This window comes from Schistocerca cancellata, chromosome 1 (genome assembly GCF_023864275.1).
Source record: "Schistocerca cancellata isolate TAMUIC-IGC-003103 chromosome 1, iqSchCanc2.1, whole genome shotgun sequence".
NCBI classification, from domain to species: domain Eukaryota; kingdom Metazoa; phylum Arthropoda; class Insecta; order Orthoptera; family Acrididae; genus Schistocerca; species Schistocerca cancellata.
The window spans coordinates 1254362148-1254388550 of NC_064626.1; the positions used below are offsets into that span (position 1 = coordinate 1254362148).

Consider the following 26403-nt stretch of genomic DNA (forward strand, 5'->3'; position numbering starts at 1 on the left):
ATATTTTTGAGAAACACTATTGAGAAAATTTAGAGAATCGGCACTTAAAGCTGACTGTCAAAAGATTCTACTGCTGCCAACATACATTGTGCATAAGGGCCATGAAGCTAAGATTCAAGAAATTAAGGCACATACACAAGCGTAAGTCCTTCTCCTGGGGGCATAGTGATGTGATGCCTATTGAAAATTCTAACAGGAACATTACAACTGATAATTGGTACATAAGCTACATCCTTTCTGAATATTTGCTACAAAAGAAACTCACTTGTATTGGTACTGTGAGGAAGAATGGGCATGAAATTCTTTCAGAATTTCTCCCATACAAAACAAGAGAAACTGTAAGAGCGGAGTTTAGATTTCTTCATGGTAACCTTAGTTTCATATGTTCCTGATAAAAACTGTGCTGTCATACTTTTTGTCTACTAAACATGTCACAGTCACAGTTGAATAAACATACAAACCTGAAATCATAATTGACAACAATGTGACAAAAGGTGAAGTAGAAATTGTAGATAAAATATGTGCTTGTTACTCTGTTTCAAGACTTACAAGGAGACGGCCATTGGCTCTTTTTTATTTTTATTTCTTTCCTTTTTTTTGGACACTGCTGGAATTAATATGCAAATATTGCTTCCCTTCACAAAGCCAGAGATAACTTCATGAAGAAATATTTATTTCTTTTTATTTTATTTATTTATTTATTGTTCTGTGGGACCAAATTAAGGAGAAGTCTCCATGGTAACGGAACGAGTCAATACATGAAATTATAACACGATATTAGAAACAGATAAAATGAAATATAAAAAAAAAAAACATATTCAGGTGACAAGTCGTAAGTTTAAATGAAGACAATCAACAATGTAACACTGGAATTTGCTTAATTTTTTAGCTCTTCCAGGAGCTCCTCGACAGAATAGAAGGAGTGAGCCATGAGGAAACTCTTCAGTTTAGACTTAAAAGAGTTTGGGCTACTGCTAAGATTTTTGAGTTCTTGAGGTAGCTTATTGAAAATGGATGCAGCAGAATACTGCACTCCTTTCTGCACAAGAGTCAAGGAAGTGCATTCTACATGCAGATTTGATTTCTGCCTAGTATTAACTGAGTGAAAGCTGCTAACTCTTGGGAATAAGCTAATATTGCTAACAACAAACGACATTAAAGAAAATATATACTGTGAGGGCAATGTCAGAATTCCCAGATTTTTGAACAGGGGTCGACAAGAGGTTCGCGAACTTACACCACATATAGCTCGAACAGCCCGTTTTTGAGCCAAAAATACCCTTTTTGAATCGGAAGAATTACCCCAAAAAATAATACCATACGACATAAGCGTATGAAAATATGCGAAGTAGACCACTTTACGTGTTGAAGTGTCACTTATCTCAGATACTGTTCTAATGGTAAATAAAGCAGCATTTAGCTTCTGAACAAGATCCTGGACATGGGCTTTCCACAACAGCTTACTATCTATCCGAACGCCTAGGAATTTGAACTGTTCCGTCTCGCTTATAATATGCCCATTCTGTTTGATCAAAATATCGGTTCTTGTTGAATTGTGAGTTGGAAACTAAAAACTGAGTCTTACTGTGATTTAGCATCAAATTATTTTCCACAAGCCACGAACTTATTTCATGAACTACATTATTTGTTACTGTTTCAATATTACACACAAGATCCTTCACTATCAAGCTGGTGTCAACAGCAAACAGAAATATTTTTGAATCACCTGTAATACTAGAAGGCATATCATTTATATAAATAAGAAACAGCAGTGGCCCCAGCACCGACCCTTGGGGAACGCCCCACTTAACAGTCCCCCATTGGGACTGAACATCACTACCACTCTCAATATTGCGGAGAATTACCCTCTGCTTTCTGTTGTTAAAGTAAGAGTCGAACCTATTGTAAGCTACTCCCCTTACTCCATAATGGTCCAACTTCTGCAGTAATATTTTGTGGTCAACACAGTCAAAAGCCTTCGTTAAATCAAAGAAAACACCTATCGTTCGCAATCTTTTATTTAATCCGTCCAAAACCTCACAGAGAAAAGAGAATATAGCATTTTCAGTTGTTAAACCATTTCTAAAACCAAACTGAACATTTGACAACAAATTATGTGAATTTAAATGCTCCAGTAACCTTGTATATACAACCTTCTCGATAACTTTAGCAAACACCGATGGCATAGAAATAGGTCTAAAATTGTCAACATTATCAATGTCTCCCTTTTTATAAAGTGGCTTCACTACCGAGTACTTTAATCGGCCAGGAAACCGACCACTCCTAAAGGAAAAGTTACAGATATGGCTGAGAACTGGGCTAACATACATAGAACAATACTTCAGTATTCTGCTAGATACCCTGTCATATCCATGAGAGTTGTTGGTCTTTAGTGATTTAATTATTAACTCAATCTCCCTCTTGTCAGTATCATAGAGGAGCATTTCAGGTAACAGTCTCGGAACACTTTTTTCTAAGAGCGCTATATGATTCCCTGTTGGGACTAGGTTTCTATTTAGTTCACCTGCTATATTCAGAAAGTGATTATTAAATACTGTACATATATGCGACTTATCAGTAACACGGACATTCCCACTACGCACTGATTCTATATCCTCGACCTGTCTCTGCAGACCAGCAACTTCCTTTACGACTGACCATATGGTTTTAATTTTATTCTGAGACTTAGCTATTCTATCTGCATACCAGATACTTTTTGCCTTCCTAATAACATTTTTAAGCACCTTACAATACTGTTTGTAATGGGCTGCTGCATTTAGATTTTGACTGTTTCTAACATTTTGATATAATTGCCACTTTGTTCTACAAGATATTCTTATCCCTCTAGTCAGCCACCCAGGCTGCCTGTTTGTGCTAGTACCCTGTTTTAAACGTTCTAACGGAAAGCAACTTTCAAAGAGCATGAGAAAAGTCTTGAGAAAAGCATTATATTTATCGTCTACTGTATCAGCGCTATAAACATCTTGCCACTCTTGTTCCTTTATAAGGTTTACAAAGGTCTCTACAGCAACTGGATCAGCTTTCCTGAACAGCTGATGACTATATTTAACACTTGTTGCAGCATAAAAATCTTTTAAAGTTAAAATTTTCGCATCATGATCTGAAAGGCCATTCACCTTTTTGCTAACAGAATGCCCTTCTAGTAATGAGGAATGAACAAAAATGTTGTCTATGGTTGTTCTACTGTTCCCTTGCACTCTCGTTGGAAAGAATACGGTTTGCATAAGATTATATGAATTAAAGAGGTCTACCAGCATCCTCTTCCTTGCACAATCACTTATACAATTAATATTGAAGTCACCACATATAACTAACTTTTTGTATTTCCTATAAAGTGAACCAAGAACCTCCTATAGCTTTAGCAAAAATGTTGTGAAATCGGAGTCGGGGGATCAGTAAATAACAACAGTTACAAGTTTAGCTCCGTTAAATTTAACCACACCTGCACAACATTCAAACACCTTTTCAGTGCAGTACTTTGAAACATCAATTGACTCATATGCAATGCCGTTTTTCACATACATGGCTACTCCCCCACACCGCAAAGAGCTCCTCGAAAAGCAGCCAGCCAACCTGTATCCTGGTAAAGGAAGCCTCTGAATTATCTCCTTATTTAAAAACTGTTCAGATATACCAATAATTTCAGAGTCAACATCTATAAGCAGTTCACTAACTTTATCTCTAATACCTTGTATATTTTGATGAAATATACTAATTCCCTCATTACTCGGATACCTAAGCTTTGTTAAAAGTGATTCCCTTGTTAGAGAGACTTCCCTTAAGCAGGAATACCTATCAGCTGACTTCAATCTAAAAAAGGTGCAGCTCTAACACCCACTACTGCAGGAATTTTCCCATGAGTGATCCCAGCAACCCCACCTATGCTGTCACCTATAAGCTTTGCCAACCTCCCCTTCCCATACCTGTTGAGGTGCAGGCCGTGTCTAGTGAAACCCGTTCTGCTGATAGACTCCACCGACACCATTGAAATGTGACCCATGCTTTCTGTCATCAGAGCACCCCCAAGTCTCATGTTATTACGCCTGATGGCTGTATTAAGATGAGGTCGATCGTGACGCTGAAACAGTTCCACGAAATGCACATTCGTGTTGCCAGTCTGAGTGGCTATCTTTTCCAGGTCACCATCTATGTTATACTCCCCCTCCCTATCAATACTATTACCAGCCCCACCCACAATCACTACCTGATCCTCTTTAGTAAAATCTCTACATAACCCCCCTATGTTAACAGTCACCTGAGCCAACCCTGCATTAGGCTTCACAATGCTGGTGACCTGGTACTCACTCCCCAGCACTTCCTGCAACTGCTGGCCTACACCTCTGCCATGAGAACTACCTAACAGCAGAACCTTTTTCTTCCTCTTCGACTTTGCAACTGTTCTAGGCACAGTAACTACTGAGGTCTGCTGCATACTTCCTACATCTACAGCTACTAGAGATTCCTCTCCACTAGACTCTGACAGTTGGTCATATCTATTGTAAATACCAATAGTAAAACTATCTGAAAATCTTCTTCTCCTAGCAGATCTCTTGCCAACAGCCAGCTCCCATTCCCCAACCCCCTTCTCCCTCCTCATCCTATCTAGCTCCTCCTGTGCGTTTTTCAACTGCACCTGAAGGGTACAGATCTTACGCTCCTGCTCCTCTATCAATTTACTCTTGCTACATAACCTGCAGTTCCAGGAGAGGATCTCACCAGAATGCCCACTGGCTTCCCCACTGCATTCCCCCCAGTGAAAATACTTCAAACAAGTCTCACACCGCAATCCACTACTCACGAACCTACGGCAAAGCCCACACTTCTCACTCATGGTAAAATTTTACTTTTTCTAAGTTCCGCTACTACAATAAGATGATGTTAAAAACCTGACTACAATAATCACAAACTTACTCTACAAGGGAAGTAACTACTATTATTAACAGTATTAATAAACAACAAATGTGAATATAACAAAAGACTAATACAGAAAGAGAATCAATGACACAGTAACGAAGCTGTAAACAGTTCCCAAAAGGTTCTTCTGAAATTATTTCACCAGAAAACACCAAGAACACCGGTTGAAGACTACTAAAGTTCCTAAATAAACCACTATACACAAACAATTAATTAGTACTTAGCTTTCGATGCGCCGCTACAGCTGCAACAGGTCAGCGCGGAATGTAAACACAGGCAAGAGGTTAAGTTGCTCGATACAATACGAAACACTCACAAACATCAGGGCACAACACAAGAAAGGCAGAGGTGAATGAAGAAACCACTAATACGTCACTTATATAGTAAATATTATCACAAAAACCGTTAAAATATGTATCTGAAACCTAAAAATATATGAAAACTTAGAGAGCGATCTCAAGAAGCTAGCAGAAGGTCTTATGAAAGAACAACTCATATCTAGAACTCCCCTCAAATTGTTACCAGCCGATCGCTCAGTATTTCTTATATAGTTTTTGCTAAAGCTTTGACTTACAATAATCAGTGAAAAAACATGGGATGTGTATCCTTTGTGGGCATAAAAAAAAATTCATCCACATTAATTAAATGTGATAGATGTAATAACTTAGCTTGAAAATGGATACTGATAAACTAATTGTTTGTGGAACGTGTTATGAAAGTGAACATATGACAGAATAATAGGCTAAATAGTTGTTAGAAGAACTAAATGAGCAAAAGCTTTTGCTATAAATGTTGTAGACAGTGAAAGTGAACTGCTTTCTTCGATAAATGTAACAGCTTGTTCAGCACAGGCTTGTTTTTATTGACAAATGTACATGTTAAAATTTTACAACACGTGCCAGCTCATTGGACAACAACTGCTGGAAGGTTAACATTTAAGCTGGAAGTAATAAAGTTATTGTTTAATCATTTGCTTTTGAACACTATTTTTTGCACAAAAAACAATTTTTTTCCTTTGCAGGGACCAAATAGCACTTCTGATCTGTTTCCTATTAAGTCTGTTTTACACACAACTCTCTCTCTCTCTCTCTCTCTCTCTCTCTGTGTCTCTCTCTCTCTCTCTCTCTCTCTCTCTCTCTCTCTCTCTTTTACATGAGATTTAGGGCATGCAACTGCAGAAATAGTATTTCTTCTCACAGAAATACTATTTCTTCTCATAAAGTTTCAGCTATATATCTTTCAGCAATCTATCAGCTATATACCTTTCAGACATCTTTCAAGTGAGCTGACAGGCAGTGAATGAATGAATCTTTCTTTACACTGCGAAAACTCGTTTTTTGTACAACGGAACGACACTAGAGGGGACAGATGGAAGACAAAGGAAAAGATCTAATTTGGAAAATATGATCCAGCCTCATGGAGCACAAAGGCCCTACCTGAAAAAGGTGCACAGCACTGAAAGCACCTGCTACACTTATTTTTCTATCTGGTTATTTGCAGTACTCTAATGCAAAAATCTACAAAAGCAAGTCTAATGCAATAAGTAATATTTTGTTTCTCGTTTCATTTCACAAACCATAATTGCTGGACTAATTCACTACATATGACTAACAAGAGGAGGAAAGTAGTGCATGATTTTTTCCCTAAAGGTAATGATAACACAAGTTTTCTGTTAGAGCAAATGACGGGTACTTGATATTCCTCATGTAACTTCATTTCATGAACAAATTAAATGTATTTTGGGTAGACTAGAGTAAACAAAGCCTGAAGATAGTTACAGAAATTGCACTTATGTAATGTTAAGTCAAAGGACACCACAAATAAGAACCAAGAACTGCAGATTCATTCCAAATCTTGACTGAAATCTTACCTTCACTATTTGCTTATGGGCTCCAAGATGATAAAAGAGGACTAATCCATCCAGCAGTTCAATTAATGATTCCATTGGATTAGCATTTCCATTACCCCTGGAAACATTAAGACTCTCTTGCTCTCTTGTAAATAACACTGGCATTCTGTCTGTAAGTGCTGGCCCTGAAGCAGTTTGCTGGTGAGTTATGAGTCGTGCTAGAGCTGGTATCATGAAGGGCGAATTTCCTTCTGAGAATCGTGATTGTAATGGAACAGAACTTCTCCCAGCTACTGCTAAGTGGGAAGAGAAATTTCATGAAATCATCAACTTGCAATGCAGCAGAAAAGAAAATTGGTTAAATACACAAAAATATGTTTATGACTGACAGCTGCATCATAAAATACATACAGGAGACAAGAGTCACAATGCTAAGAACTGCCTAAACATGTGGTAATACAAGATATGCACCAAATTATAAGCCAGAACAAACCCAGCCCCTAAAACCTCACTTTGAAAGTCGCTGGCGAGAAGCACAAAACTGACAAGAATTGGATAGCAAATAAGCCACCTGTTATAACTTAGGAAAACCCAGAAACAAAATGTTTGTGTAAATGGGAAGGAATTTGGACTGCATTTCTCGCAAATGTAAGTCCAATGTTTTAGTTCACTTGGCAAATCATAAGACACCTCTGTCCAGCAAGAAATAAATTATTAACTAGGGAGGTGATGGAGAAATAACATGTACATCCACAGCCTAACAGGCTTGTTTACTTATGGGGATTGATGCACATAACATCTTAATTGCGTTCAATGGGAAATTTTACTGCTCCACACACCGAAAATTTTCTTTGTCTGAAACATGTTAGTCAAAGGTAACGATCTTTAATTATTTCCCAGTATCACTGAAAAGTATGATTGTTAAGGCCACATGGAAATTAAAAAAATTTGGATCCATGTCTAGTCTGTTATACTGTTGCCCTGAGTTGCATAAAGGATTATGTGGATAATTTTCAGGTAAGATCTGTCCATGTGCAAATGAATAAAAGGTGTTCATGCCTTTCAACACATAAAAACATTCGGTATGAAAAAACTGGTTTGATTCAGTTGCACATGGATAGACCTATACTGAAAATTATCAACATGATGTATTTTCTTTTTTTATGCATTAGGAATGTGTCCTGAAAGTTAGGCTGTACCTATCTGCTACACCCTGTACACAATTGAATAGAAAATTTTGAATGTTTAGTAGGATGGTGTGTGTGTGTGTGTGTGTGTGTGTGTGTGTGTGTGTGTGTGTGACATACTGAACACAGTTACATATAAATCACTGCTTGCATATGGGTGGGAGGGGGAAAAAAACCTTAAGAAATCATGTAAATGGTCAAGCTTATGGTCATTTTCTCACAGAAAAGACGTCTATAATTATAAAACTGAATCATTGCACATCACAGTGAGAGATTGCTAACAGCTAGCTGAGTCCACCAAAATATGGAAATTGTTTACTAAAGTCTACTCTTTCATTTACAACAGTTAAATCAAATGTGGGCATACTTCTCCTGAAGAGGATTCATGTGAAGGATATCTCACAATTAAAAAAATATAGAAAACATCAAGAAAGTACACAATACTTCAGTGGAAAATCAGCAATTAGCAGTCTATGATATAGCTGACACAATAGATATATCGGAAGACATGGAATGATACATTTTTTCACAAATACTTAACTATGAGAAAGCTTAATGCTAGAAAGATGTCATATTTGGTAATGCTGATTAAAAGCATCTGCAAAAATGAAATTCTCAATTATATTTGCAGTGGTTAAAAAACAATCGAAATGATTTTGTGCAGTAATTTGCTACAGTGGATAGATATGGAGCTATTACTTCACAACAAAAACACAACAGCAACCAGAACAGTAAGTGGAAGCCAATGGCAGTCCATCAAAACCAATTAAAACTATTCCATTTGTCAGAAACAATGACTGAGTTTTGTGGGATTCAAATGGAATCTTCTCACTGATTAACTTGAAAAGAATTAAATGATATCTGGTGAATACTATACACAACTTACATGCCAACTGGATGAAAAAGTATATGAGAAGAAATCTGAACCGCATAGAAAAGCAGTCTTCCATCAAGACATTGCATCTACCCAAGAAGGGACTCTGGCATATGAGATAAAGAGGAGCAATGCTTTTCTCGGTCACGCACCATATTTAACCTCATTTGACTTTATCCGCCATTACCACAGCTAAGGAAATTTGTGGCTGATAAGGATTTTATAGTAAACGAGAGATTTATGGGATCTGTTGCTTATTTCCTCAAGGAAGGAATCACTTAAAAATTGTTTGACAAATGACACTCATGTAAAAAGGGAAATCACTCACTCTAGCTTTGCAATGGAAGGGCATTTCTTGGAAATCCTAGAATTTTTTTGTCCAGTGAAACTACTGAATGATGTGTAAAGCACTGAAGTGATGAGGGCCTACAAAGAATTTAATGCTTTGAACACTTTTATTTGCTACAATGCCTCTGGGGCTGTACAAAATTCAGCATTAAACATAGAACAAATCATCAAGAAACCACCAGGAAAATGCAGTGTGAAGCAGAACAATGCATAAATTTGAAATTAATAGGGTCCATTTCAAATAATGGGAATTTCTGTTGTGTCTGACATAGTCTCAAAAGTTATAGCAAAATGTTGTTTTCCTTCTCCTTCCAAATTTCATGGCAATGTGTGAAGTCTCATTCCCATCCATGGCCAGAATATGCAATGTGCATCATTCCTGTGTCTATATCTGCGTATGTATGCTACAAATTGCTACAGAGAGGAACAGAAGGTATTTAGCTTTGTACCACATGTGAGTTTCTTTGCCTTCCATATGCATATCAAGTGCTGAATGAAATGACTGCATAAATGCTCCTGGGTACACTGTAATTAGTCTAATCCTGTCTTAACAGTCTCTGCGGGAGTGATATGTAGTGGACTGAAGTATATCTCAGGTTCTTCACTTAATACTGGTTCTTTAAACCTTGTAAATACGTTTTTATGGGTTAATTGGTTTCTGTATGCAAGTGATGTCCAATTCAGTTCTTTTAGCATTTCTGTCCAACACTTGTTAAAGAGTTTTGATAAGGTTTGTTAGCATTTCTTTGATTCATAAAACATTGTTAAATAATCTTCATTCCTGTACCAAAGATACAAGCTCTGTAATAATCTATGAAAGATTCAAGATCTAATCACTGGACTGGAAAAGACACACAGCTAACAGTCCATGTGCCATCTTCACCAGCTTTCTTTTTAACTTCCACAGGAATCTCTAAACAAAGATAACTGTTCAAAAAGTTACAGACCTGATGAATCACAGCAAAAGCCATATCAAAAGATATAGAAACAAAAAAAAAATTATTTAGTTTATCTCCAAAGCCAACTTCACTCAACTATAAAAATTGGAAAAAGTTAATCAGAACTTGTGAATTGCTGTAAATTTGCGTACTACTGGCATAACTTTGTTGATCATTATGGATGGCTAATACTTCAGAGGATGGCCATAACTTCAGAGGACCTGCAACTCATTTCCTACACACAGAACTCTTGGCCAATGACTTCCAACAATCCTGAACCTATTAAACATTAAGGCCTCTCAGCCAACTAGCCTGAGAAGCATAATGATTGTCTTTTGACTCAAATACATTCTTTTCATTGTTCATTCATTTTCTTTCACCAATAGTACTTCTCTGCCAGTGCTGCCTTCTAATTGGGCTTCTCACATTTAGCATCCCAAAAACTGATAGGGAGATTACCTGATATCACTGCAAGCCTATCAGACACAAGTATGACATTCTGCATGCATTGTGAATCTCTCCGACAGCCAACTTTTACATGGATTAGGCGAGTCCAGCCTAGAGCTTCCAACTATGTTCAGAGTGAGCTCCCCTTGCCCAGAGGGCCTAGAAATGTGTCTCATGGAAACTCTAATGGATGTTTGAGCTTGCCATGCTGACATCTGGGTAAGATCGCATTCACAGGGGCATCTGCCCATCAGAAGAGAATAAAATATGCACAAAATTAGAGCCCCAATTAAAATCCGAACCTGATAACTGCTCCCTTAAATAATCACCCCTGACAATTGCAACTTAGCAACAGTTCACAATATCTCTTTAGGATTACAATAACAAAAGGAAAGAGGTACCACATACCTGTACCTCCAGCACGTTCTGGTGCAACAAGAGGTATGCTGGCAACAACTCTGTGTTCTTCACCAAGAACTCTTGACAGATCTGCTCGCAGTGTTTTGTTCAGGTGAGACAAAACACCTCCAAGGCGATCAATGCTGAAATAATTGATACTTCCATCATAAAATATTGTTGATGGTATGTAAACATTTCCCTGGCCAATTTCATGGCTCCAAAGTATCCTGAAGGTAACTAGCAACCGATGGAAGCAACAAAGAGAAACTGGAAGTGGTGTTTGCAGAAGTGGAAGTGTCTGAAAAACAAAATGAATTTTACAGACATTGAATCATAGCAAAGTGGACTTACTCCACCTGCCATTATTCTATTCCAGTCAAATAACTAAATTTTTCTTTGTTTTTCACATCTGACACTTATTTATGCACATAATATGCAGTGTACACTCAAAATTGCTAAATTTTTATTTCTGTAATATTTTATGTAGTCTTATTATGTGTCTCATAAAATTCAACTTGCTAAATGCAATAGCATTGTTAGTTTTCAGTACAACAAAGTCCTTTGAGATAAATTAGTAATTGAAGTTGCCCCATTAGCGTATGACTACTAAAATAGTGAGAGATAATCAGTAGACATGAGAGGATTGGAACTATCCACTAAAAAGCCACGTTCATTCTTTCCAGTAACCACTTTCATTTTACGAAAAGCTAATTAACTTTTACAATGAAAGTCTGACGACACCCAAATTTGACATTTGAGCCATTATGCTTGTTTGATAGCAAGATCTGATATATGTAGATTGCCCTAACTTTTCTGAGACATATACCACTCTTCATTATTGAATTAAGTCCCTACTGAAGAATTCACATAATTAGCAAAAATTTTGAACATGGCACCTTCGCATGGAAGTAGGGAATTCACTGTGGAGGCATATAAATTTCCAGTAATTGACACTGACAGAGTGAATCAACAGCCGCATTGAGAGCTAATGTAGAGGACAGCTGAGTTCCGTGGTTCCTTCAGCAAGGGCACTGCCACCAAGAAGTGTGATCCAACTGTCAACTTGATTCTGATATGTACACGGAATACTCTCAGTGCACTATATACTGCACAACAAAGGAAGTTTTTGTTAGTCTTCAATGACTCACCTGAGGACGACTGACAGGCGTCTAGTTGAAATATTGTGGGATACACTGAATGAAGACTGGCTGCACGCCCAAAATTTGTTTTAACATTCAGTTCACCAGAAAAATTTTAAAATTCAGAAGTACAGGCTCAGTAATCGGCATAACACCACTATGAAGTAAAGCAAGTGATTCCTTTGTTCATAGGTCATACACAATAATACCTATGCACCAGAACACATATGTGCGTAAACTACTGTCACGTTGTGTTATTTTCAACTAAAGAATTTTGGTTAGTGGATAATTACTTGGACAGTGTGGGTAGTCATCATGGTGAATTACAAAGTAGTGTTAAGTGGCAAACAAAATTAGTAAAGACAACAATGCAGAATAGATTCTACGAGCTGCTGCTGAGTGTTGCTTTCACTTATAATGTCCGGACATAAGGGAACTGTACTCGACTGATTGATGATGATGTTATATATGGAAATTAAAGAGGCACTGGTGAACTGATAAGTAAAGTATTTCCAATTTTTAAAGACTGATCATTGCTCAATAGTGTACTGGAAAAATTAAATGTGTACACTATTGAATCTGAAACTTCATGGTGTTTTTTTTTTTTTTTTTTTTTTTTTTTTTTTTTTTTTTTTGTTGTGGTTTTAGGGCGCAAAACTTCTATGGTCATTAGCGCCCAGCCCGAGACTTAAGACAGTAAAAAACCGAAATTTAAAACCAGCAGCAATGGGAACAAAGTCAGAAAATTGGAGAAACTAAAAATAGAAGACTGCTTAAAAATCCACTACAGAAAGGGGGTGATTGTCCCCAAAAAAGGCTTCAAATGACTGACGTCATTTCACTGTCACTAATAAACTGTAGAACGCGGTCGGCGGAGCGCGTGTCATCTGCTAAAATCGACGATAGATCAGGCGATAGCTGTAGACGGGAGCGTAACGGATTAAAATAGGGGCATTCAATTAAAAGGTGTCTTACCGTCCACAGCTGAGAGCAGTGGGGACAGAGTGGGGGAGGATCGCCGCTTAAAAGATGTCGATGGCTAAAACGACAATGCCCTATCCGGAGTCTAGCTAAAATTACCTCCTCCCGACGACGCGTTCGGGAGGAAGAGGTCCAAGCGCAAGGAAGGGCTTTCACTTCCCGCAATTTATTACAGGGAAGTGCCGACCAATGGGCATGCCATAATTGAGCAACATGGCGACATAAATCGTTCCGAAGATCGGTGAAGGGAAGCGACTGAATAGCTGGCCGAGGAAGAGAGACTGCGGCCTTGGCCGCTATATCGGCCGCCTCATTCCCACAGATACCAGCGTGTCCCGGGAGCCAGAGGAACGCCACCGAGACGCCCCTCAGGTGAAGCAAGCGCAGACAGTCCTGAATCCGGTGGACCAGAGGGTGCACAGGGTAAAGAGCTTGGAGACTGAGGAGAGAGCTGAGAGAATCTGAGCAGATAACGTACTGTATCCGCTGATGGCGGCAGATGTAGTGGACAGCCTGGAGAACAGCGTAAAGCTCCGCAGTATAAACCGAACACTGGTCGGGAAGCCGAAAGCGATTTGGGGTGTCGCCAACAATATAGGCACTCCCTACACCTAACGATGTTTTCGAGCCGTCGGTGTAAATAAATGTGGCGTCCGTCATTTCTGCACATAGAGCAGCAAATGCCCGACGATAAACAAGTGTAGGGGTACCATCTTTGGGAAATTGACAAAGGTCACGGAGCAGGCAGATCCGGGGACGGAGCCAAGGCGGTGCTGTACCCCAAGTTGTCAGGAAGGTTTGAGGAAAGCGGAAGGAAAGAGAATGGAGCAGTTGACGGAAGCGGACTCCCAGGGGTAGTAGGGAGGAGGGGCGGCCTGCATACCCTACATCAAAGGAGGCGTCGAAAAAAAGGTCGTGGGCTGGATTAGCAGGCATGGAAGACAGACGGCTAGCATAACGACTCAGGAGGACTGCTCGCCGATTGGACAGCGGAGGTTCAGCAGTCTCAGCATAAAGGCTTTCCACAGGGCTAGTGTAAAAAGCTCCAGACACTAAACGTAATCCACGGTGGTGGATAGAGTCGAGACGCCGAAGAATAGACGGCCGAGCAGAGGAGTAGACTATGCTTCCATAATCCAATTTCGAGCGCACTAAGGCGCGATAGAGGCGGAGAAGGACCACTCGGTCCGCTCCCCAGGAGGTACCATTCAGGACACGGAGGGTGTTAAGTGATCGCAGACAGCGAGCCGAAAGATAGGAAACGTGGGAGGACCAGCATAGTTTTCTGTCAAACATAAGACCCAAGAATTTAGCGACGTCTGAAAACGGAAGGTTGACAGGACCTAGATGTAAGGAGGGCGGAAGAAACTCCGTACGTCGCCAAAAATAGACACAAACGGTCTTACTGGGTGAAAAACGGAAGCCAGTTTCGATGCTCCACGAGTGGAGGCGATCGAGACATCCTTGAAGACGTCGTTCAAGAAGGCTGGTCCGTTGAGAGCTGTAGTAGATCGCAAAATCGTCCACAAAGAGGGAGCCCGAGACATCAGGAGGGAGACAATCCATAATTGGATTTATGGCGATGGCAAACAGTACAACACTCAGCACGGATCCCTGGGGTACCCCGTTTTCTTGGGAGAAAGTACGGGAGAGAGTAGTGTTCACCCGCACCCGAAAAGTGCGCTCTGCCATAAATTCGCGAAGAAAAAGGGGCAGCCGGCCTCGAAAGCCCCAAGAGAACAGTGTGCGGAGGATGCCTGTCCTCCAACAGGTATCGTATGCTCTCTCCAGATCAAAAAATATTGCTACCGTTTGGCGTTGCCGGAGAAAATTGTTCATGATATAAGTGGAGAGAGCGACAAGATGGTCAACTGCAGAACGATGCTTCCGAAATCCGCATTGGGCTGGTGTTAAAAGGCTGCGGGATTCCAGCCACCAAGCTAAACGGTAATTCACCATACGCTCCAAAACCTTACAGACACTACTCGTGAGAGAAATGGGGCGATAGCTAGAGGGGAGATGTTTGTCCTTTCCAGGTTTCGGAACGGGAACGACAATAGCTTCCCGCCACCGTCTGGGAAAGGTGCTGCCGGTCCAAATTCGATTATAAAGGCGAAGGAGGTAACGCAGACTATGGGTGGATAAATGCAGCAACATTTGGACATGGATACCATCCGGTCCTGGGGCGGAGGAGCGAGAAGATGAGAGGGCATGTTGGAGTTCCCGCATGGAGAAAACAGTATTGTAGCTTTCGTGATTTTGGGAGGAGAAAGCAAGAGGTCGCACTTCCGCTGCACGTTTCTTCGGGAGAAACGCTGGCGGGTAATTTGAAGAGCTCGAAATCTCAGCAAAGTGCTGACCCAACGAGTTAGAAATTGCGACGGGGTCCACTAAGGTATCATGCGCGACAGTGAGCCCAGAAACCGGGGAGAAACTAGGCGCGCCTGAGAACCGTCGAAGCCGACTCCAAACTTCCGAGGAGGGAGTGAAGGTGTTAAATGAGCTAATAAAGAATTTCCAGCTTGCCTTCTTGCTATCGCGGATGACGCGACGGCATCGCGCACGGAGCTGCTTATAGCGGATACAGTTGGCCAAAGTAGGATGGTGACGGAAAATGCGAAGAGCACGTCGCCGCTCACGTATTGCGTCACGGCATGCCTCGTTCCACCAAGGAACTGGGGGGCGCCGGGGCAATTCGGAGGTGCGTGGTATTGAACGTTCCGCAGCTGTAAGGATAACGTCGGTAATGTGTGTGACCTCATCGTCGACGCTGGGAAAGCGACGGTCATCGAATGTCGCGAGAGACGAAAAAAGTGTCCAATCGGCTTGGGCAAACTTCCAGCGTCGCGGGCGCATATATGGCAGTTGAGGCTGCAGTCTGAGGACACATGGAAAGTGGTCACTCGAGTGTGTATCATCAAGGGCGAACCATTCGAAGCGCCGAGCTAGCGGAACAGTACCGACCGCAAGGTCCAAATGAGATAAGGTTGTCGTGGAGGCAGACAAAAATGTGGGGACCCCAGTGTTGAGGCAAACTAGATCCGCTTGGTGGAAGACGTCTAGCAATACGGAGCCACGTGGACAAGGGTGTGGAGATCCCCAAAGCGGGTGGTGGGCATTGAAGTCCCCAACCAGCAAATAGGGGGGTGGAAGCTGACCAAGAAGATGAAGGAGATCAGCTCGTGCCATTGGTGTGGACGATGGAATGTATACAGTACAAAGAGAGAACGTGTATCCGGAAAGTGAAAGACGGACGGCGACAGCTTGGAAGGAAGTGTTTAAGGGGATTGGGTGATAATGGAGAGTATCACGGAGAAGAATCATGAGTCCTCCATGGGCTGGAGAGCCTTCAACAGAGGGGAGATCATATCGGACAGACTGAAAATGAGGGAGAACAAAGCGGTCATGGGGACGCAGCTTTGTTTCCTGAAGACAGAAGATGACCGGCGAGTAGGAGCGTAAGAGGACCGACAATTCATCCAGATTGGCTCGAATGCCGCGGATATTCCAGTGGATAATGGACATGGGGTGAAAAGAGAATGGAGGAATGGGACCAAAGTTGCTGTCAACTCAAAGACTGCTCGGAGCTAGCAACCGACAGCATGGAATGGCATTCAGCCGAAGGCAGAAGATCCTGATCCATAAGTTGGTCAGGAGCAGTCCCTGCCACCAGCGATCGGCCGGTTGACCGGCCACCAGCAGTGCGCCTCGGCGACACAGAAGATGGCCGAGGGCGATTTCCGCCAGGTGGTGCTGTAGAGGGGGCACGCCTTGGCGGAGAAGGAGAGGAACTGGGTTTCTTTGTAGCCTTCTTGGAAGAATGTTGTTTAGAGGAAGGAGGAACCGATGGTTGTGAAGCTGCGGTCCGTAAAAACTCTTCACGAGTATGCTCTTTTTTCGAAGACTTGGCGTCCGACTTTTGGGCTCGAGATGTAGCAGAACCCAACGAAGGGTGAGCCATAGAGTGGGCAGGCGAAAGTGGTGAGGTTGAACGAGCGATCTTTGCGCTGGCCGATCTGACGACCGTGGTACTAAAGGTGAGGTCGCAAGTCTGCGTGGCCGCCTCCTTTGTTGGCCGAGGAGAAGCAAGGACAGTGCTGTATTTTCCTGTCTGAGGCACGGTGGGCTTGCGACTGGCGAATAATTTTCGAGCAGCAAAGGTCGACACCTTTTCCTTCACCCTTATTTCCTGGATGAGCTTCTCATCCTTAAAAACGGGGCAATCTCGAGAGGAAGCAGCGTGGTCACCCATACAGTTGATGCAGCGAGGGGATGGAGGTGGACAAGCACCCTCATGGGCATCCGTGCCACACGTAACACATTTGGCTGGATTGGAACAGGACTGGCTGGTGTGATTGAACCGCTGACATCGATAGCAACGCGTAGGGTTTGGGACGTAAGGGCGAATGGAAATTATCTCATAGCCTGCTTTGATTTTCGATGGGAGTTGAACTGTGTCAAATGTCAAGAAGACAGTGCGGGTTGGAATGATGTTCGTGTCAACCCGTTTCATTACTCTATGAACTGCCGTTACGCCCTGGTCAGACAGATAGTGCTGAATTTCTTCGTCACGTATCCACAAAAGAGTTGTGGACCCCCTGGGGGGACTTCATGGTGTTGCATTCATTGTGTTGAACATAATTAGAATATCCTAACTTCTTTTTAAGTTTGAGACCACTATTGAGGAAGAAGTGACGACAACCAAGTAAGTACACTTATAACACACATTTAAATGTTCAATTTTGTACGTTACAAATTAATTAATTTTATTTGAAAAACAGAAGTTAGTGGTTAAATAATACTGATTTGTATGTATTTTGTAAGCCCAACAATGCACTAAAATATGAAAAAGTGATAAGTTCAGATGAAATACATCATATGAACACATGCAATACAAAAAAACCTCATATGTTCATATGTGCATTAATGTGTGTGGAATATCAAACTTTGGCTCGAACACACACACACACACACACACACACACACACACACACACACACACACACACACTGCTGGGCATTAAAATTGCAACATAGTGAAGCATAGAGAGTAACAAATTTTACTTATTGTGCATAGACAGTAAAGTACAAAGAATACATTCCTGACTTTGTAGGCAAACTGAAGGTACACAGGGTATGAAATTTAGTACACTGGCTGCTCGCGCTCCTGGCCTGCGTATAATGTGAGGGCGCCACTGTGGAGCACGTGGTCCCAGCAGCCAATAGCAACGTACCCTATCATGTATTTAAGCACCTGCCTCTCACACAGCATGGCAGTCTGATATTCGCGTGAGTCCCTCAATATCTCGCTTACAGATATCATGTTTACTTTGCTTATTTCCGTGTACTAGTGGACGTTGTTGATTTTGTGAGGTATTTGCTTGTGACCCCATTGCTTCTTGCATGTTGTTCTTGGTGTCTGTCGTGCATGTCCATCCTTTCCCATTCGTTAATCTTGTTTGTTTGAGGGCCGCTTCCGTTCACAGCCACCCCATGCCCAGAACGGTCGCGGTTACATAATTTTGGCGACGAGGTAAACGGTGGTAGTTTTTAGCATGGAGGCAAAGTTGGTCTGTCTTCTGGGGCAAGACCAACAGCTAATGCAGCAGCAGCTCTAGTTACACATCTTACAGCAGTCACTGCGGTTGCTAACAAAGTTGATGCAAGGGACGCACTACCACAACAGCATCCGAATCCTCGGGTGTCTGATGCTTTCCCACATCCACCATTGTTCACCCCATTTGATGACACTAAAGAAGACTGGAAAACGTACTTACATCGGCTAGAACAACATTTCATGGCTTTTCAAGTCACAGATGACTCCTTGAAGCGGTTGTTGTTTTTGTTTTGGGCCTCCCCAGACACGCTCTTTCTTCTTTGCAAGTTCGTACCGTTGTCTGATATTGTGGCTCTCTCTTTCTAGGAGATATGCCTTTTGCTGACAAACTATTATCCACAACGCTACCATGTGGTCGCCTCTCGGCTAGAGTTCCACCAGTACCATAAACAGCCTGGTCAATCGAATCATTCCTGAGTCACAGACTTGCAGGGTCTCAGCTGTCGATGTGATTTTATGTGCACCAATCAGCAGTGAAAGGCTTTGTATGCGGACTCCCTGATCCGGGATGTGGTGGTTCAGGTGTTTCCCGATCCTGAGGTCCACACTGCGGCATTGGAACTGGATAATCCCTCCTTGGAAGAGATTCTCTGCATCGCCCACTCACTTGAAATTTTTCAAGTGGCTAATGAGCAACTCATGGCACAGCCGCAAGTGGCAGCGATCAACGTGTCTCGTCAGGTTCCGATCTCACAATGTCGACGTGGCCCAGCCAACAGAGGCCAGCGCCATTGGGACTCTTCTTTGTCTGACGTCTCTATGGCACTGGAGCCTCCAGTCACCCCTCATCGCTGGTCGCGTGGTCCACTTCCATCTTGCCCACAGTGCTTTACCTCACATTATCAAGCTGATTGTCCCCACCGCTGGAAAACGTGCTCGCTGTGTGACAAGGAGGGCCACATCTGATTGGTTTGCCGTAGTTGCTCATCTCCCTGATTAATATGGCAACATATACCTGACTGGGCTCTCCTGAGTTGTCACCTCCCTCTCGGCACTTGGTCACCTATGGCGACGGTTCCAAATGGCTCTAAGCACTATGGGACTTAACATCTGAGGTCATCAGTCCCATAGAACTTAGAACTACTTAAACCTAACTAACCTAAGGACATCACACACATCCATGCCCAAGGCAGGATTCGAAGCTGCGGTCGCGCAGTTCCAGACTGAAGTAACTAGAACCGCTTGGCTACACCGGCTGGCGGCGACGGTTCCATTCCCCTCCGTGGGCAGTTCGTCATCCAGGCAACGTACAAACATGTTCCCCGGCTCCTTACACTATTTGCCATCCATCGGCTTCGAATATTTTTGGCCTGGATGCATTTCAACTGTTTGGCTTTTCAATTTCCGATGAAGTTAAGGTCGTTACCATGCCTGTTCCTTTTCAGGACTTGGACGATCTGTGCTTAGCTTTTGCATCGTTGTTTGCAACGGATCTTGGGTGTGCTTCAGATTTTCAGGTGCTTTCTCCACGCCTGACCCCTTCTAGTGGCCTTACGGCCAGCAGTCAAGCAGGAACTTCATCAGCTCCAGGCCGCTGGCAATCTGGAGCCTGTGACATACAGTGCCTGGGCGACACCATTGGATGTCATAAGGAAACCCAATGGGTTCCTTCGGCTGTGTGGGGACTTCGGCGCTACTCTCAATGCTCAGTCCCTCGTAGACACTTACCCCATTCCCCGACAGGAAGACCTTCTTGCCGAGCTTACTGGGGGAGAGTACTTTTCAAAGATCGACTTGGCTGAGGCATACCACCAGTTACCCTTGGATGCCGATTCCCAGAACATCTTGGTTATCAACACACTTTTCAGATTATACAAGTACAAGCGCCTTCCATTTGGTGTCTCTTCGGCACCAGTCATTTTCCAGCGGTTCCTGCAGCAGCTTACGCAGCCTATCCCTGCCTGCATGAATTATCTGGATGACATCTTGCTCACTGGGAGTTCCTGCCAGGAACATCTGCAAAACCTCAGCGCCTTATTTCACACTCTGCAATCTGCAGGTTTACGCTGTCGGCTGGACAAGTGTTGTTTTTTTTTCAACCGGAAGTGGAATACTTAGGCCACTGGCTTAACAAAGATGGCATTCGCCCTTCGGATCATAATGTCGTGGCCATTGAGGAACTTCCTCGCCCCAAGGACTTGTCTGAACGTCAGGTGTTTATTACTTAAAGTTCTTACCTCAGGCTGCCTCCATTGCTCAACCCCTCAATCACTTGCGTCGCAAAGGTGTACCTTTTGACTGGACTCCTGCCTGTGACCAGGCTTTTCTCCGTTTAAAGGCAAAGCAGACGTCCGCCCCTTGCCTTTTCCCTTCTCTCCAGACCGCCCCTTGGTTGTGGCAGCTGATGCGTCAGCATACGGCATTGGGGCTGTCCTCGCGCATTGGAATGCCGATGGCTCAGAACAGCCCATCACTCATGCATCTAAGACATTGACCCCAGCACAACAGAACTACTCCCAGATTGAAAAAGAGGCCCTGGTGATAGTGTTTGCCATCCAAAAATTTCACACCTATCTCTTGGGGCAAAGTTCACCCTCCTGGTAGACCATAAACCCTTAGTTACACTTTTCGGACCCTTCTCTCACCTTCCAGAGTGAATGGCTCAACATCCTCAGCACTGGGCATTATTTTTACGGAATTACACTTACACCATCCAGTATAAGCCACCCCCCAACATGCTAACGTGGGCATCTTGTCATGTCTCTCAGCAGGCCCTGATCCTGCTTTTGACCAACAGGAGATCCTCTGCTTTCACACTGATTCCGTCCGTCAGGATGCGCTGGACGGTCGGCCTCTTATGGCTGCCCACATTGCCACAGTTACACGCTGTGACCCTATCTTGCGACAGGTTCTCTTCTAAGTGGTCCACAGGTGGCCCTCCTATATTACTCGTCGGATGTGGACTGACTTCAGCCCCTGGCACCACCAGTCCCACAGGCTCTCCGTGGTTGATGATGTCCTGTTGGCCAAGGAGTCGGGTGCCCATCGGGTGGTCATCCCTCCAGATTTGCGGCATCAAGTGCTCAGTTTGTTACACCGCAGGCACTGGGTTATGTCCCGCACGAAACTTTTGGCTCGCCGGCACGTGTATTGGCCTGGCATCGATGGCGATATTGACCGTCTGGTCCACTCGTACATTGTGTGTGCACATCACCAGGCAAGACCTCCCCCTCAGTCATTTGCACCCTGTCCTGTGCCTCGCCGGCCCTGGGATTGCATCAATCTCAATTTTGCAGGCCTGTTTTTGGGGTCCATGTGGTTACCTGTCACTGATGCCTACTCTGAACACCCATGTCATCTGCATGATGTCCACCACCAAGGCGGCCACACTCAGGCCCTGGCCCAGGTTCTCGCCATTGAGGGCCTGCCTCACACATTGGTCTCCTATAATGACCCCCAATTCACAGCATTCTCCTTCCGTGACATTTATCAGGCCAACGGTATCAAACATATCCATAGCCCACCTTTCCAACCTTCCTCCAAGGACGTCGCTTGTCCGCATATTTAAACAACAGTTGACGTAGGCGGTCGAAACATCTCCAACCACGTCGGCCCTCACACCGTTCTTGAGCACCTATTGCACCGTGCTGAATGACAGACGTAGTCCAGCGGAGCTCCTCCATGGAGGACAGCTGCGGACCCTGCTCCATTTGCGGATGACGTCCCTCTCCTGGCCTTGCTCCCGGCCGTCTCAGCATTACACCCCTGGCGCGTCCGTGTGGGCCCACGTGTACGGGAGCAAGGCGAGCTGGACGCCCGCCGTGGTCGTCGCAGCCCACGAGTGGCATGTCATGTCAGTGCAGACGTTGAAAGGGTTGGAGGGCCGCCATCATAACCAGCTCCACCCACTTACCCCTGCGGGACATCTGCCGCCGCCACCGCCTCCTCCTCGTCTGCTACCTGCTTCGGATACAAACGTGGTCCTCGAGCCACCGCCACTGCCCCCCCGTTGCTGCCTCCCCGCGATCCTGCCACCAGCCCTCCCTGCCCCAGGTGGATCGGCGGCTCCCTCCGCTGCCCTTCCCTCTGGGTTGGCCGTCCAGGACACCTCGGACACCCGTTCCTCTGTCGTGCTGTAAGCCACGGCTGCACGCGCTCCTGGCTCGCATATAATGCCAGGGCACCACTGTGGAGCATGTGGTCCCAGGGGCCAATAGCGACTTACCCTACCACGTATTTAAGCACCTACCTTTCTCTCAGCGAGGCAGTGTAACATTATAAAATCTATTAAACAATGAGTATGATGTTGGGAAGATAATAATTTTAGCACTGCAATTTTGACTGACATTTCATTTGTCTTTTGTTTAACTAACATTGATCAACATTTATGAAATTAACAGTAAATATCACAGCATTACATGTTTTTGTTATTTAATAATGAACTGTTAAGCTGGTTAATATGTGGGAGGAGGAGATTTTGTGTGTGTGTGTGTGTGTGTGTGTGTGTGTGTGTGTGTGTGTGTGTGTGTAGTAGAAGGCCAAAAAGAGTGTTGAGTAGGTGTGCCAATGTGGGAAAGCGAAAGCGAGCGAGAGAGAGAGGAGGGGAAAGGATCTCTCCTCCCCCCCCCCTCCTCCCTCTCACTGTAATTTTGGAAGAATGGTTTATTTGCTAAAGCTGTTTGTTCATTTAAAATGGTGTGGGGAGACTTATTCTTATGAGCAAAAATATCTGATTGTTCCAGGAGACCCATTTTTATTCCTTTGTCTACAATGGGTAGGATATGGAGATTTGTTTTGATGTTTGTAACTTTAATGTTTTACGCCAGGCAGGCGGCAAAACTAAATCTACTTAAATTTCTTAAAATGTAGTGCATCTGTGCGTTCTTTGTATCGAATTTCAAAGTTTCATCCTGTTTGTCCTACATAGTAGCAGGAAAAGCTGTCACAGGTTAATTTATGTATGCCAGGTTTTCGAAAAGGTGATTTGACTGTTTTGGTGTTATAAACTACATTTTTTTTATTCTGTTGGTTGTGTGGTAACTTATTTTGATTCTCTGTGGTTCAAACAGTTTTGCGAGTTGGTACGAGATGTTACTGGGGAATTACATGGAGATGTATTTAACTTCATTTGCTATTGATGGCTATGTTGTTGATGCTGTTTATATGGGTTTTTATCTTTTCACCTAATTTGTCAACTATGGATGGGTCATAAGCATTGTTGTGGGCTATTGTTTTTAAAATGTTCAATTCTTTGCTTTTTACATCATGTTCAGAATGAGTTTTGTTTACACAGTTGACTGCTGATCTAAAAAATGCTAATATGAGTTGATGTGTTATTTATAATGACATTTATTGTTATGACAGGTTATGTTTAGGCCAAGAAAATTAATTCGTTGTTGTGTTTGATGTTCAAATGTAAATCAGAATGAGCAGCCAAATGTACATGTGAAATCACATGGATCAAAAATGAAATCAGATCTCATTATAAACATAGAGACTTAATCAACAAAGACACCTACAGGCTGCACCTAGAATTAAGCAACTATCTTACGCTATCCCAACCTGTAAAATTCTTAGATGTAATTCAAAAATCTGTGGATAGAAAAATACTAAAAATCTCATCCAAACAAAAGAAAAAGCTGTCCGTCATTGTAGCTAAAAAGTGCACCAGCTCTCAGTATAACTCACGTGCTGAACAACAAATTCTCTGACAGAGTAGTGAACACAATTAACATTAACTTCTACAACACATAACTAAATTTGCTAAATAAGAGACTAACATAATATTGCCACAAAACTTGATGAAAACACAGTTAAAGATCTAATTACTAGCACTAAAATAACCTGTCTATCAGTAAAATTGAGTCAAAATGAACAAAATGCTGCAGCACGATGCAAATAAAATAATAAAGAAATACCTAAAAACACAAAAACTGCAGAGGAACACACACAATGAAGCTACAACAATGAATCAAATCAATAAAAAAACAAGCTAACAATAATCCCATTGTTGTTAAGGCACACAAAAACAATACAGCTGTAATAATGTACGAATTAGATCATATTAACAAAACATTAGAATTTTTCAAAAATAACAACACAATGAATCTGATCCCACTTCCGAATTCCAAGCTAAAATAAAAAACCTGATAAAAAACTGCAATTTCCTCCTAACATCCTCTGAAGCTAAACACTGCATAACAATGAACCTTACAGCTCGAAAGCTCTAATCACAGCTCAAGTTTCATCAACAAGGCTAACCAATACGCCCATTAATCAACTCAATAAACAGTCCTGGGTACATATTAACTAAAAAAACTTCATAAAATCCTTAGCAAAGCATACACATTTACAACCAACTACTCAGTAAACAGTAGTTATGAATTGATTAACAGCATCAATTATGTCACCATACCAAGTACAGCAATGTTTACAACCCTTGACATAGTCAACCTCTACACCAATATACCCATAACAGAAACACAATGTATTATCAAAGACAACTTGTTGCTACACAAAGTTAAGTGATGTAGAAATCTATGACCTACTTTTCCATTAACAACAAAATCTATACTCAGAAGGATGGCCTAGCAATGGGAAGTAGCTTAGCTGGCAGGCCAGCTGACATTTACATTAATAATCTAGAAACCAAATTTTTCAAAGCAAACAAAATTGAAAATGACAGGATCATTTATTAGAAATGTTATGTCAATGACACCTTGATACTTTGCAATGGTTCAACCACTGAAATAGGAAGCTTAGCTGTTAAAATTAATAATATTCACCCAAAAATACAATTTACAGTTGAACAACAAACACAACAAGGAATTAATTTTCTTTCCCTCAACATGAAATTCCAAATTTATAGAATACTAGCCACATCATGTGACATTATAAACAACACATCATGCAACCCAAATAAACATAAATTAGCATTTTTTTAGATCAGAGCTCAACCGTGTAATCAAAATTCATGCTGAACACTATGTAAAAACCAAAGCACTAAACATTTTAAAAATAATAGCGAACAACAATGCTTATGATCCATCCAAAGTTGACAAATTACGTGAAAAGATAAAAACCAAACAAACAGCATCAACAACAAAGCCCTCAGTAGCACATCTCCATGTAGAATATCTCCATGCCATTCCTCAGTAACATATCACAACAACTTGCAAAACTGTTTAAACCACACAGATTCAAAATAATAAATATACCCATAACAGAAACACGTATTATCAAAGACAACTTGTTGCTACACAAAGTTAAGTGATGTAGAAATCTATGACCTACTTTTCCATTAACAACAAAATCTATACTCAGAAGGATGGCCTAGCAATGGGAAGTAGCTTAGCTGGCAGGCCAGCTGACATTTACATTAATAATCTAGAAACCAAATTTTTCAAAGCAAACAAAATTGAAAATGACAGGATCATTTATTAGAAATGTTATGTCAATGACACCTTGATACTTTGCAATGGTTCAACCACTGAAATAGGAAGCTTAGCTGTTAAAATTAATAATATTCACCCAAAAATACAATTTACAGTTGAACAACAAACACAACAAGGAATTAATTTTCTTTCCCTCAACATGAAATGCCAAATTTATAGAATACTAGCCACATCATGTGACATTATAAACAACACATCATGCAACCCAAATAAACATAAATTAGCATTTTTTTAGATCAGAGCTCAACCGTGTAATCAAAATTCATGCTGAACACTATGTAAAAACCAAAGCACTA

At 42.2% G+C, this 26403-nt stretch overlaps 1 protein-coding gene across 3 annotated transcripts in view; it reads right to left on the minus strand.

Annotated features, from left to right (window-relative positions):
* The window catches only part of LOC126094933 (E3 ubiquitin-protein ligase RNF123-like), a 203476-nt gene that overhangs the window by 72423 nt on the left and 104650 nt on the right, over positions 1–26403 (minus strand). For 2 of the 3 annotated variants that reach the window (XM_049909583.1, XM_049909591.1), the window contains exons 11-12: positions 10987–11275; positions 6806–7080 (exon numbers count right to left, since the gene is read on the minus strand). In XM_049909583.1, the coding sequence (XP_049765540.1) occupies positions 6806–7080; positions 10987–11275 (564 nt within the window). The remainder of the gene's footprint in view (positions 1–6805; positions 7081–10986; positions 11276–26403) is intronic. The other variant, XM_049909600.1, reaches the window with a different exon arrangement.